Source organism: Colius striatus, chromosome 10, assembly GCF_028858725.1.
Source record: "Colius striatus isolate bColStr4 chromosome 10, bColStr4.1.hap1, whole genome shotgun sequence".
Taxonomy (NCBI): domain Eukaryota; kingdom Metazoa; phylum Chordata; class Aves; order Coliiformes; family Coliidae; genus Colius; species Colius striatus.
In genome coordinates, this window is record NC_084768.1 from 20,829,735 (window position 1) to 20,843,054 (window position 13,320).

Genomic DNA, 13,320 nt, shown 5'->3' on the forward strand with positions numbered 1-13,320 from the left:
GCCACGCCCCCGCCACGCCGCGAAGGGCGGGCACACGCGGCCCCCGCCCCGCTCGCGCCGCCGGCGCCGTCGCTATATAACGCGCGCGCAGGCCTGTCCTCAGCCTTTCTGCCTGTGGTGGTGCTGCGTTGCGGTCGTCTACTGCGGCCCTACGGGTGAGTGGCGTGGGGATGGCGGTTCCCGCCCGGCGTGGGCCCGCGCCGCTCCGTGGCACTGTGTGGAGGCGCTGCGGGTGGGGATGAGTCCCCGATGGGCCCTGGCGGGGAAGGATGGAGGTGGATTGGGTCGCCGAGGCCCAGTTTGCAGCCTAGGCCGCTGAGGTGTCCTGAGGGGACTCCGCCTCGTGGCGGCCGTGGGGGATAGATAGTAGTGGCTTCCCCAGGAGCTCAGGTAGCAGAGGGGCCTCGTGGAGCCTCCGCACAGGCTGAAGGAAGGGGAGGCCAGCGCAGGCCTCGTGGAGGTGGCGGATCCGTGAAGCTTTAGCCTTGAGGCCTGTCATCCCGCAGTGCCGTGGGAAGGCCGGGACTGCGGCCTTGGTGAGAGCGCGGCAGAGAGGCTGAGCTAGTGGCCTGGCGTCGGCTCTGATGGGCTGAGGGAGGGCTGGGGGGTGCCTCGTGAGAAGAGAGATTATGTGTGCCTTGCGGGTCTCGCCTGGAAGCCCTCCTTCCATGGGAAATGCTCCTGGAAAATCGCAGATGGCATGTGCCCGCTGCAGATGCAAATGTTTATTTTCCAACTCTGCACTTAAATTAAAGCTTGGAAGTAGGTTCCAGACTAGAGGCAAGAGACCTTTTGTTGGGGAGAGGAGAGGTTGTCCCCTGCACAAAAGGCTTGTTACCAAGTGAAGAGACAGCCTTGCTTTTGGTATTTTGTTTTAGACTTTATTTTTTAATAGCAAAGATGAAGCTGAATGTTGGCTGGTGTGTGTGCAGCTGGTTGTGAAATGCCTGAAACAATGAGGTTGTTGAGATAAAAAAACCTGAAACTTCAAACAATGGGTGATAAGAGTATCTCAACCTACAAGAAGTAGCTCAAGACTTTGCAAGTGGGCAAAAGGTTACTAAATAAGGAATAAAGGCTAAAAGCTCACCCAGAGGACAACCATGAAAATACCAGCAGCGATTTCTACAACCATCAAGGACCACTGAAAGAGATCTTTACCAGCTCAATGTGCACTTGTACTGACTGTATAGATATGATACTTACCAGAAAGTAGAATAAATGTGTATAATAGATCTGGGAAATTCAATGCATACGTATGTAATGGGGTAATAGAAGGTTTAGCTGATTAAACACAAGGCATGCATGCTAGGAAGAACTCTTCCCCTATGCATCCGATGCCTTCTGAGACTTACAACAAAATGTTAAAAGATTCTTTAAATGACCCATTATTATGGTAGCACCTGTATGATGTGCTCTGGGTCCAGGGTTAGCTTTCTACAGCCTTAAAGGCCCCATGATAACAAAGTAGTTTGATAGCTCGCTTGGACATTCACATGCCTGCACATGATGAAAACTATGTTGGTAGGGACATCTGAAAGGGTGATGAATGCCAACATATCTGAGCTGGGCATGGAGTAGTGTGTAGGTGTGTGTCTGATATTGGCTGAAACACCATATGGGCCTTTCCGAGCAGTCATGATTAAGTTAATGGTTGCAGGACTGACTCAGTGCTTATATAAGGGAAGCTGTAGAAAATTCAAAGTTCTGTCCTTAAGATACAGGCTAGCAAGCACCTGTGGCCTTGTCTTTTCAAAGGGCTGCAGTAGATTGCATCAGGGTAAAACTTAAGGAGTATCGATTTCTATTTTACTTGGAATTTTCAAGAGTATCTGTAAAGGTGTTTGTTCTTAGAATAAGAAAAACTAACAGATGCTTTCTTGTTTTCAGTTTAAGATGCATCAGTTACACTTTCCCTCTTACAACTTCAAAACAGGTAAGTGTTGCTTCTAAAGTAAGGAGTTTAAATGGAGAAACAATATGGAGGCCTACTTAGAGCAACTAGCCTGGGGTTCACTTGCATCAAGAAGTGAGAGCACCAGTGTTTGTAATCTTGTAATTGCCTGTGGTGACTCTTCAGGCACTTCTCACTCTTTTATTGCGAAAAGTCACTGGTTTCTTTTTACTGGAAAGTGGATGTAAAGCTCCTGTTGTTTCTGAACCACTAGTCATCCTGTAACCAGACAGCAGTAGTACCATAAATCTCTTTTTTCCTTTATTACTACTGTTTTGCCATCCACTGCAATAATTTGTTGTTTAAAGAAAAATAAGTGATGCATGTTTCAAAAAGAATCTGTTCTGTCAGGATTGATGTTAACTAAAGCAGAGAGCCTATGATGGTTTCAGTATAAGAGTAGTGGACAGAAGTGATTTCTGAAAACTCTGTGCTGAGGCTTTTTTCTGTGCTTAATGTCACTGCTGGAGATACTTCCTTTGTATTTCTCCAAGTGTCTGAAACTCTGGTATCTATTCCAGGTCTGCCACTGAATATGGAAACTTGCTGCTGCTTCAAGGTAAAAAGTACATTCAAAATTCAACGTAAAATGAGGCTTAGTGTTCATCTAGGCAATGTCTTTTGTAGTCAGCCTTTTTGCTTGAGCTAAATTTTCCCTCCAGTGCCACAATGATGACACTTATTTGCTACTCTTGACCAAGAGAGTGATGAGCACTTTTACCACCATGTTTTTTCTCTGAGGCACGAGAAGTTAGAATTCTTCTTGGTGTTCTGCCTTCTGAATATACTGTTCATAAGCATTTTTTCTTACAGGTTTCAAATTGTGCATTTAGAAGACTTTCAGAAGAAACCTTACCTGGTGAGAAATATGTAGCCTGTGTAGGGGTTTCTGTCACGGAGCTACTAAAACACAGCAGTGGGAAGGGTGGGATGTGTAAAATAAAGTGCTTTGGGATTCATTTTCACTAACATGCACAAACAATCAATACTTTGTAGTAGTCCAAAAACAAAGTGTTTTTTCTTTCTTTATATATATTTTACTTTGAGAACTTGAGGTTTTCAAAGCTTGGTAGTGTTTTTCCAAAGCAGATACAGTGATGATGGCATAGTTCAGCAGAATATCCTGTGACGAACACTTCTGTCTTTCGCTCCTATCTGATGTATCTGTCTCTTGTGATTGATTGTGAGGAATTGTAGGCTTGGCTGTGAAGGCAGAGGGAGTCTGACTTTCTTTTATCTCTTGTTGCAGGTGCTGGAAGATGAAACTATAAGCTGTGCAAGGTAAATACTGTATTGTCTGCATATGTAAAAATGAACTTGTATCTCTGATGGGTGAGAAGGTTGTGCGTGATGACTGCATAGTTCAGCAGATGACCCATGGTGATCATGCTGTTACTGTCTTTCGCTCCTGTCTGATGCAGCTTTCTGAAACTTAAGCTGTTAGCCTTGTTATAGGGAAAGCTGAGGGTGAAATGCTCCTTTCTTTTGCCCTTTGAATGTGTTTTAAAAATTTGTCTTGGAGGATCAGTAAATGGGCTAAAGACTGAATTTTTATTCAGTAGAACGGATAGGATAGAGTAGGCTATACTGTGAAATTCATTATGAATACGGCAGATGAAATTCACTATTTCAGGAACACAAAGTCTTGGTTGGTCAGGTGTTACTACTACAAGTTTTAAAAGTGCTTTGTTGTTTTGCAGGCTACCCTGGACACAGGAGAGCTCTGCCTGCAGAGTGAGAATGTATTTCACCTGCTACTGATGTTGAAGACAAAGCCTTCCTAATTGAAGGTAACTGGAAAACCTTTTTTTTTGATAGATGCTACATTTGTGCTGCATTTGAGCTTGGGTGTTTGCTTCTGGCAACAAAAAGGGTCTGCAAATGAATCCATTTAGTTTCTGAAATATCTGAAGCTAAGATACTAGTACCCTAAGTGTGCCTTCAGGTCTTCCCAATAAAAAAAAATGCTTCACAATAAAAGCATTACAATTGTTTTGTGATGTTGAAGATTTCTGGAATGTCTGTTGAGACTAAGTACTTTGAATGGTGAACTGTGAATGAGCTCTGAAATGCTTTTCCTGGTTCAGGCCAGCTTGCATATTTACACAAAGTTCATGTCACTGAACTCTGCAATTTAGAGGTTTGCTCCTTTCTGGAGTTCCCACAGTTGAGGAATTGTAGTCTCAGGAGTGCTGGGAGATAGCTTTAGTCCATCTTGTGATGCAATGGGAGTGTTGCAGCATACTGTAGATGATGTTGAATCAGGTCTCTGATCCCATGAGGATAAAACTTGACAAAACGCTGATACAGTATGTCACTGGAACTGTTCTTGTGCTAAAACTTTCTGCTGGACTCTGTCTAATAGGAACTCTTCCTTTGCAGGCTTCCAAAGTGTTTCTCATTGTGATGTAAGTACTTGTTTTAACTTTGCAAATATTAGCATTATGTAATATGCCTAGAAGTGAAGTATTTAACTGCACATAACTGGGGGGGAGGTGCTAAGAGGCAGTATTGGCTGCTGCTTGCATCTTGGCCAAAATAGGAGAATACTTAAGGGGAGAACTGCTGGATAAGGCACAGCCTTGACTGGCTTGTTTGTGCTAAACACTTCACTCTGTTTGTGAGCTCATGTCATGACTCTGATAGCATAATTTGTGTATTTGCACTCCTCCCCTTTGCAATCTAGCCTAAAGCAGATAGCTGATCAGTGACTGACCATGAGTTGCCTGTGTGATGAGATGTGACTACCTTGACTTCAATCATGGAGGTCTGCAATTAGCTCTATCTGATGTCAGGCACCTGACTAGGTTTCATCCTCATGTGCTCACTTGTGCTCTGTCCTAATGCTTTGCTTTTTTCCAGGGCTGGTGCCCTGCATCTGTGAAGCTCTGCAGTTGGTGCTACCATCAGAGGTAAGCTTCCAGCAGATGCATGTGACTGGTCAGAGCTATGTGATAGTGATGGGTAAGTTGCTAGATGCTGCCCTCTAGAATTGCAGCGTAGCTGTGGCAGGAGGTTCACTGAGGCTTTTCTTACCTCTGCCAATAGATAACAGGTTACCAGAAACCTGCTGGCTGCAAGGTGCTAGGGACTGAATCTCATAATTTGTTACCATGTACAGTGATGGTTGTAACAATGAACAAACAAAGGAGTTGTATGGACAAGTTGAAATATGAAACTGCCTTGGACTACCAAAGTTTGTAATTGATAAGAAAATAAATGGTAACCTGGCACTGCAGAGCTTGTGCTGACCAAAGCCAGTGTGGTTATTTGGTATTTTAACTTTCTGATGGTTCAATTAAGGATTGGGCTTTGCAGGAAGTAGCACTTGATCTTAACAGCTGAAGTTACATGGTACATGATTTGGCTCAGTGGCTAAATGTGAGCTTTTACATGATGTGAATGAAGATGTGGTTGGGGTAAGGTCTGAAGTGCTCAGGTCAGGTCCTCTAAGGCAAAACAGAAGTAACAAAACATTAAGCTTCTCTAAGCCTGTACTGTTTGTGATGATTAAAGCAATGGGAATCTCTCTGAATGAGGCTGAGGAGGACTCTTGCACTGAAACAGTACCCACATTGAAACTAATTCTTGGAAGCACTGCCAAGGAGAGTGTGTTAATAGTTTCACTTGTTACAGAGCAAAGCGTGTGGGGAGTTTGTGTGAGAAACAAGACTCATATCTGAGGTAAGCAATAGAGTACAGGAGGTTTAATAATTGTCTTTGTGCTAAATGCCTAGATAGCAGTGCCTAAAATTAGTCCTAAAAAATAGGCCTAATTTGCCTTTATTGTGTATTCATTTTCCTACTCTTGGCTACTGTGAGAATAAAGATGATGTGCTTGAAGCAAGAATGCACTTCTGTGTGGTTCTGAATTTGACTTAAAAAGGAAAGGCTCTTTCTGAGTAGATACTCAGTTTCTGAACTGTAGTCAATGGTAAACTTTGTATGAACAGAAAATGTGACTTTAGTTCTGAAAACAGGTTTTTTTTTCCTTGCCGAATGTCTTTGCACAGTGGGAATACTAAAGGAGCCGAATCGGTGACAACCACATAGCCAGTACAGTGTTGATTTACTAGAGCAGAATGATCAACAGCAAACATAACTCATATAACTCTTATCTAATCTTTCTGGCTGTGCATAAGACTACACTCTTGAAGAAAACGGGAGAACACCAACCCAATATGCTGTGGCTGTCACTGTTGGGTAACTTTTGCTCATGCAGTTACATTGGCTCTATGCAAATGTAGGATCCAAGTTCTAGATAATTGCTGTACAAACTTGTTTCCTCCAGCAGACTGGTTTTCACTCTTAAATTAAAACAAATTTTTTGGGATGATTTCTGTGGGACTTGTGTTTTAGGTATCAAAACTTGCAGAATACAATTTTGTGTTGGGAGGTACAGTATCACAAAGCAAATAATACCTTTTTGCTTTTCCCCAGATTCTCCCAATGTTAGTAACTCTGTATTTCCAGTTCAGTTAGTATTAGCAAGCTGTGTGTATTGTGTTTGGGTACTGGAAGCTGAAGTCCTTGTCAGTTGCCAGCTGAAATGCAGCCTCCTTGTAAGCAAAATTGAGTTTGGTAAAGAGAATTTCATAGCTAAGTAATAAAACTTGCATACAGTGGTTTTATTATTCTGAAGCCCCTTTTTTTCTTTCTCAGGAAAGGATTGTACTGTCTGCAGCCTCAATGGGTAAGACCACACAGCAGATGGTTTCTGTTAAAAACTTGTGGGAATATTTGTAGCCACTGATGAAATTTGATTCTGCCAAATGAATTACTGTGATATTACCATTTCCGTTCCACTTTTCTCTGAGGTTACAAAGCTGCTGTGGAGCTTTTTAGCAGTTATGCTATTGCATAAGTTAATGATGGTTTTTCTTGCTTTAGGTGAGGACTCAAGTTTGAAACTACTGCATGAAGAAACCAAGAAGGTGAGTGCAGCTGTAGTAATGATGTTTATTTGGCGGAACAAATGATGATAACCTTAGCTTGAACTCTCTCACTGAACAGAGATGAAAACCTAAGGTCTGAATTGTTCCCAGCAAGCTTCTTGTGTTGGTCTGATGCCTTATAATCGTTCTTATGTCTGTTTTAATAGGTGGAGGATTGCAGAATAATGGGTTCCACTTGGCATGAACAGCATTAAAAAAGCCAAGGGTTGGGTTTTTTTACCACACTGGTAAAGTACTGATTGGAACTAATAAAAATTTGTAAACTATGTGTTGCTGTGAACTGCTTTCTGACTGGAATAGCTTACTGAAAAACAGCTTTAGGCTTCAAATACTTGATGTAGAGCAGGGTCTGAACTAGTTTAAATGCTAGTCCTGCAAGTGTCTTAACTTGGGTGTCAGTGCGAGTGTACAGACTGCATTTGACCTGAGTGATATTAAGATTTGGACAAAGCTATATGATTAAGGTAGTAATTAGTGTGTTGTAGGTGAGATCTAAATACTGCTACTAGTATAATTGCTCCTAAAATTGCAGGCCACCAGTAAGTCTGGCACTATGTGTTGAAGCGCAGATGTGCACAGAATAAGCATGCAGTTTGCACAGTTAATCCTTTTGCACTGGACTCAGTCTAACCTGGTCACTGGCATTGGTCTGGAGCAAGGCAGTGTCGGGCCTCCGTGAAGAAACAACAGTTGAGTGGAGAGGTGGGGGATTTTGGCAATACTAGTTTTTAAAAAAGGTTGCTATATATTGTGGTGCTGGGGCCTGCTAAAGCGTTGCTGCTACTCTAAGCTCATTAATGGTCTGTTTCATCTCTGGAAAACTAGTTTCCTTTGTATTTCTGTTGTCTTGGGAGTGGTATCAGTGTAGGAAAAATTGGCTCTGTGAAGGACTCCTCCGTAACACTTGAGCTATTGCTGTAGCACTTCTAATGAGAAGTATAACTAGATATCCAAACTGTTCTGCAGGAATATTTTCAGATGATTGGTGATCCCTAGAACCCTTCATTAACAGTAATAGGTTTGTCATCTCTCCTACTCCAGCTGGTACAATCTACTTGAATTCAAGTTAGAAATTGCAGAAAGGGCTCAAATATTTTTAGCCAGAAAAGTATTTCATTCTCTAGAAAACAAATTGGACATGATCATGTGCCCATGTGCAAATTAAATTTCTTCTGCACTAAAGCAAAAGCCATTAATGTGATCTGTTTCCATCCAGAGCTGATTAGTAGCCTCTCAGTATTCCCCTCCACATTTTACTTCTTAAAATACCACACTTCGTTGTGCCTGTTGAAGAGCTTGAAGGGACTGTCATAGCCTGCAGTATAAAAGAAATCTTCATGGAATGATTGCCCACTGTTTCTTAAGGTTCTGGCCAAGACTTCAGCTTCTTCAGCATATTTCTCTGGGGAGGCAAATCCACCGAAGGACCTGGTAGAAGTGAAAAAGGGGAGGAGTGTTAATAGAGTTTAAGGCCCTACTTTTTGTTTTCACAAAAGGATTATCTCAGACTCGCATATGGTGTTGGAGTGCTTCTGATGCAATTTGTAGTTATTAGGTAAAATAACCATACGCACCCTGACAGCTTATTCTGCTGGTGTGTGCCATTTTAAAGGTGGGATTTAAAACTCATGGATTGCTTGCCATTCTGAGAGCATTAGCTTACATAGATTGTTGCCTGTGATTTTTAAGACCCGCAGAGAGGGCAAGTGTGGCTTTTAAGTACTTTCACTGTAGCAAAGAACTGCTGCACAGGTTCTGTGGGAGGTTGGGACTATTAAATAAAGGAAGCTGGAAGAATGTCATGTGGATGTTCTGTAGTACAGAAAGTGTCCAAGAGAAATGAAGACTTTTAAATGCTCAGGCTCTGCCAAACAAGCCTCTGAACAGCAGGATTTACCCACAGTTATAAATTGTCTGTGAGGAAGTAGTCATGAGTCTGAAGCCCTTTTCAGCTGTGCTGGTGCTACTCACCGGACAAAGATGGCTGCTGCCTTCCGCTCTTCAATGAACACATCTGAGTCGGAGGGCTGGGGGGGAGAGTCCTGATGCTCAAAGGGCACAAAGAAAGAGACCTTGAAGTCTGCACAGTCGGATTTTATCAGGCATGTCACTGGTACAGTCATATCAATCTTCATTTCTAGAAGGGAAAGAAAAGGGTCTTCAGCATGCAAAGAGAGTGCCTGAATGCTGCTGTAAAGGGTGATGCTGATTTATCCTTCAGGTGGGAACCAAAGCAGCCTTGGGGATAATAGCCTAATGGTGTCACATGGGTGTTAGGCCAGGAAAGGGAACCTGCTGTGTCCCACAGCTCATCTGTCTTGCACTGCTTGGCTTATTTCCTGTTTGTTATTTGTGGAGTTGAATATTTCAATTAGAATGGTAGTTCAAAAGCAGCACATTGTACCTTTGTTGTTTTTCCCTTGGATGTAGTGGAAGAGCTTCCAGAAGCCCTGGCGCATGGCCTCCTTCTGGGTTTCTCCCCTAATGACTGTGCTGACCCACTTGGCTGTCTCGTACTGACGCAGCTCGTAATCCTTGGCCTGAAAGGTAGCAAAAATTGCTGTAACCATGGGAACCATTACAGATGACACATTAACAGCTATTTCTTTTTCCAAATGGGTATAAAAATGTGATTATGAGAATACTGGGCCACCCCTTTGCTGCACGCTCTCTGTGTACCCCCAATATCAAACTGATGCTTCATTTGCCAAGGCCATACTCTTCTGCTTTAGGCTGAGCTCCTCTCTGCCTCAGCAGTTAGGTATGAACGATGTCTCTAGCAACTTCTGAGCTCCTCCATGCTCCTGGGAGTGAGAATCCCAAAGCCACCTTGGCTCTGTTCCCCTGACCTATAGCAGTTACCATTGTCTCTGCTGAGCTCCACCGAGGGGACTGCAGATCCAGGGACAGAAATGTTTGCTTGAAGGATTTGATCATCTTGTCGGAGCTGAAAGGCAGACACAGTTCATTGGCCTCTGTTCAATCAGTACAGTATAAAGGGGGCAAATGACTAGGGCTTTCCTGCCTAATGTTTCACTTGTCCTTGAGACTGAAAGGCCTGGATCCTACTGCTTATATATAAGAGCTGAACTAACAGAGAACCAGGACCAAGAAGCTGCCTCTAAGCTGCTGTGGGGATTGTTCATCTTCCAGGATATGCTGCCTTTGCTTCTCCATGAAGTGAAGGCACTTCCTGTCTGACAATAAGAAGGCTGCAATTTTGCATGTGGCAGTTCTGTCGAAATCTGGAAGTAAAGGGACTTGAGGACCCCCTGTGCACCTGGATGGAAAAGTATTGATGGTGATTCATGGGTACTCTGGTACTGGCTGTGCCTTTATTTCTATTTGTCCTCTTACAGTAGCTGATGCCTTCCTTAAGGCCTTTAGTGCAGAGCCTTGGGGATAGATGAGATTTGCTGTTTTATGGCTGTATAGCTGGAAAAAGCTGAAAACATAGAAACACTCAGTTTCCTCTCCATGTCCCAAAGTAAAGCAAGTGAACCCAAAAATCACTGTTGAAATGATCACATTTTCTTAAAAGTCTTGAGATTTTAGGAGACTTCATTTGTGATTTTTTTTTTGCTCAGTACTCAGCAGATGGTAGTGTCTAACCTACATCCTGAGAAAGTCTGTTTATATTACAATGTCCTTTGCGCTACACGTTGTAAAGGCAAAGTTACTTCAGAAATTGTCTTGATTTTTAGATCATAGTATATTGTCTTCTCAGAGCACTGGGTGCACCCAAGAAGAAGCCACTGCTTTGTAATTTGTCATTCATGATTTTTTTTTCCATGGGCTGTTACTGTTAAAGTTGCACTGATGCAATTCATAGTATGTCCCACCGCTGGTGGTAAAGTCTTCAAGGTGTGTCATCTTAAACACAACACTGGGAATTGTTCGTTTTATGAAATCAAGACCTGCCTTGTGGTGCCTGACCACCATCTTACCTGTTTCCATTTTCTTGGGAAATACAGAGTACTGTTGAATACTATGAATTCCCCTTCTGTGCCCTGGTTTAGAGGTGACTACGGGAGGTTTTCTCTTTAGGATCTATGAGGCTGAAAAGCTTTTATAAACAAAAACAAGCCCACTCTGTTGGCACTGATTTAGAATCCCTAAGTAGGGTACAGAGCACTCGTGTTGAGCTTTTTCTGGCAGCTCCTTCAGTAGTCACTGTAGAGTAAGGGAGGACCAGAGAGCCATGTAGCAGGAGACTGTTGCGAGCAGTTAGAAGCGCAGGCACTGTCCCCTTCCCCATCCCAACCTGAAGATACGCCACCTTTAGCAGTCTAGCAGAAGGACTAGTCACCAGAGACTGCTACAAATTCCCAAGCTGGACATTTGTACTCTTAACACATTTTTGCCAATAGTATTTACAAATCATCAAAGCATAACAGTAAAGCAGGAGTTCAGTCATTTTATTAGAAGCAAATGCAAGCAACTATGCTGAAATTCCCTACCGTGATTTATTTTATTGATTACCGTTTCAAAGGCAAAGGAGAAGCTGCTTTGCTGTCACTTCACTATTTCTCCTTGCAACAACTTGGCACAATGCATTACTCCTTTTCATGTGCTTCCCTAGATATGTTAGAAAGCAGAGAAGTGTTCTCTGGTTCAACACATGCTGTTGTAGCAGCTGCTGTATGAGCTGGCTTATCTCTGTACTTGCCTATTCCAGCCCCATCCCAACATGCATTTTTTTAACTGCTAGTTCCATATCTCATGCCTTTCGAAACCTTGTGGCCAGTACTGTCAGTGACTGTGTACAAAATATTTCTGAATTACATCAAACAATGCTTTTTAGGGGAGGAAGACAAAGAGTAATCCTCTAATTTTTAGCTGTATGGGAAAGCTTAGCTTTGAGATTTTCATCTGTCTATATCAATATTGCCGATGGATATCTAGGCTTTTTCTACAGCTGTTAGTACACGGGCTGCAGGGACAGAAAGCAGAGCAGGCATCTTTGCAGGTTATACAGCCAGAATGTGCCATTCCTCAAGCTGCTCATTGTTTTAGGAAAGTGGAGAAAGACACACTTACGGTTCAGAGCATCCTTGTCCCTCTGGCTTTTGCTGTCTCTCCTGCTGAGGCTGCACAGACCCGAGCAATGCTGCGTGTCTGTGTTTATTTGAGTTCCACCAAACCCCGCCCATGCTGGAGGGAGATGCTGTTATGAAAACCAGAAGGTTGTAGCCTTCTCCTCCTCAGGGTCTCACTGGAGAGCTCCCACGCAAATGCCAAAAGCCCCACCTACTGCTCACGAGAAAACATTGGGTCCAGTGTGTGATCTGGCTCTATAAACAGTTTTGCACCCTTGTGTAACTTCCCCTGGTTTGCGTGGCTTTGTGCCTACTTAAGTGGAGTCAGAATCAGTGGCAGGTTTTGTGCTCTCAGGAGAAACAATTTCACCTAAATAATATTGCCCCCAGACTCAGATTATGTGAGAGTGATGGCACAGAATGACAGTTGTTCCTTTTGCCCCATGGGGTGAAATGGGGTGAAACTAAACTAAGGCCATCTTCATGAGATTTCTGCTGGCACGTTATGAAAGACAGTCAGTGTACTATACTGGCTATCTGGTTTGAGTGGTATTTGAAACTAATCAGCCCCCTTAGCCCTTGGATGTCTGCACAAAGAAGTTATACAAAGCTATTGTGAAATTCTGTCCTGCTCATAATACAAATAGTAAAGCTGGACTCCGTGTTTAACCAGCTGCAGCTCCAAACATATTTAGGTGCCAGCACAATAGGGCAGATTAAACTTCACAGTTCGAGTTCTGGGAACACTTCCCATGTTTGTCATGGTTTGTCCAAATTCCTTGCAGACAAATTCAGCTAAGTTGTCATGGTTTGTCCAAATTCCTTGCAGACAAATTCAGCTAAGCCCTCTGGGGCATTGGAAATCCATAGCTGAGAATGACTTTTAACAGGAAAAAACACTTTGCTTATAGAGAATTTAATTAGGATGCTGTATGATATTTTCCTATTTTGAAAGGGGGAATAAAAAAAGAAAACCAAACCTTGGCAAACAGCAATTGCAAAATTCACTCTGAAGCCACAAAGCTCTTGAGAGCTGCAGTAGTGGGGTGATGTAAAGAGTGGCTTACCAGAACATGCTGAGGCCTGAAATGCAGAAGCAGTTCTCTGCACGCTATGTGCTTTTATGGAACAAACTTTCTCTCAATTATAACTGTGTTCCTCTTGGGTCAAACAAGAGAATCAGGAGGTGGGTTTGGAGAAGCAGGAGGTGCTCTTTCATGGAGCTACAGGCATGCAAAGGCACATGCTTGTGTAAGATTAGCTGTTACATTACTCTGTCACATTACTCTGTCACCCTAATGTTCCTGTCAAGTGTGTACCAGTAATTATTTTCTCCACAGCAGAGAAGGCCATGTAAAAGCTATACCCAGCC

At 43.0% G+C, this 13,320-nt stretch overlaps 1 protein-coding gene, 1 long non-coding RNA gene and 7 other non-coding genes across 10 annotated transcripts; 8 read left to right on the forward strand and 1 right to left on the reverse strand.

The window, feature by feature from the left end:
* Positions 1-66: 66 nt before the first annotated feature.
* On the forward strand, positions 67-7,177 carry LOC133626240 (uncharacterized). Of its 2 annotated transcripts, none has more exons than XR_009819378.1 (12): positions 67-155; positions 1,891-1,936; positions 2,476-2,513; positions 2,768-2,813; positions 3,204-3,235; positions 3,655-3,744; positions 4,337-4,362; positions 4,817-4,866; positions 5,591-5,638; positions 5,968-6,647; positions 6,845-6,888; positions 7,056-7,177. It is a non-coding gene; the product is annotated as an uncharacterized LOC133626240 (long non-coding RNA). The 2 variants fall into 2 exon arrangements; XR_009819377.1 differs by having other exon boundaries at positions 6,617-6,647.
* Positions 1,497-1,574, forward strand: LOC133626323 (small nucleolar RNA SNORD74). Its single transcript, XR_009819411.1, has one exon. It is a non-coding gene; the product is annotated as a small nucleolar RNA SNORD74 (small nucleolar RNA).
* LOC133626328 (small nucleolar RNA SNORD75) lies at positions 2,329-2,395 on the forward strand. Its single transcript, XR_009819416.1, has one exon. It is a non-coding gene; the product is annotated as a small nucleolar RNA SNORD75 (small nucleolar RNA).
* LOC133626314 (small nucleolar RNA SNORD24) lies at positions 2,617-2,698 on the forward strand. The gene has a single exon (XR_009819402.1). It is a non-coding gene; the product is annotated as a small nucleolar RNA SNORD24 (small nucleolar RNA).
* Positions 3,041-3,121, forward strand: LOC133626324 (small nucleolar RNA snR60/Z15/Z230/Z193/J17). The gene has a single exon (XR_009819412.1). It is a non-coding gene; the product is annotated as a small nucleolar RNA snR60/Z15/Z230/Z193/J17 (small nucleolar RNA).
* Positions 3,293-3,378, forward strand: LOC133626325 (small nucleolar RNA snR60/Z15/Z230/Z193/J17). The gene has a single exon (XR_009819413.1). It is a non-coding gene; the product is annotated as a small nucleolar RNA snR60/Z15/Z230/Z193/J17 (small nucleolar RNA).
* LOC133626315 (small nucleolar RNA SNORD79) lies at positions 5,450-5,523 on the forward strand. The gene has a single exon (XR_009819403.1). It is a non-coding gene; the product is annotated as a small nucleolar RNA SNORD79 (small nucleolar RNA).
* On the reverse strand, positions 5,922-12,010 carry HEBP2 (heme binding protein 2). The gene is made up of 5 exons (XM_010204388.2): positions 11,950-12,010; positions 9,772-9,856; positions 9,314-9,449; positions 8,881-9,046; positions 5,922-8,337 (listed from the first exon to the last, which is right to left on the reverse strand). Exons 2-5 carry the CDS (start codon positions 9,844-9,846, stop codon positions 8,163-8,165), a joined length of 552 nt encoding a protein of 183 aa, XP_010202690.1. The 5' UTR covers positions 9,847-9,856; positions 11,950-12,010; the 3' UTR covers positions 5,922-8,162.
* Positions 6,699-6,774, forward strand: LOC133626321 (small nucleolar RNA SNORD47). Its single transcript, XR_009819409.1, has one exon. It is a non-coding gene; the product is annotated as a small nucleolar RNA SNORD47 (small nucleolar RNA).
* Positions 12,011-13,320: the final 1,310 nt, after the last annotated feature.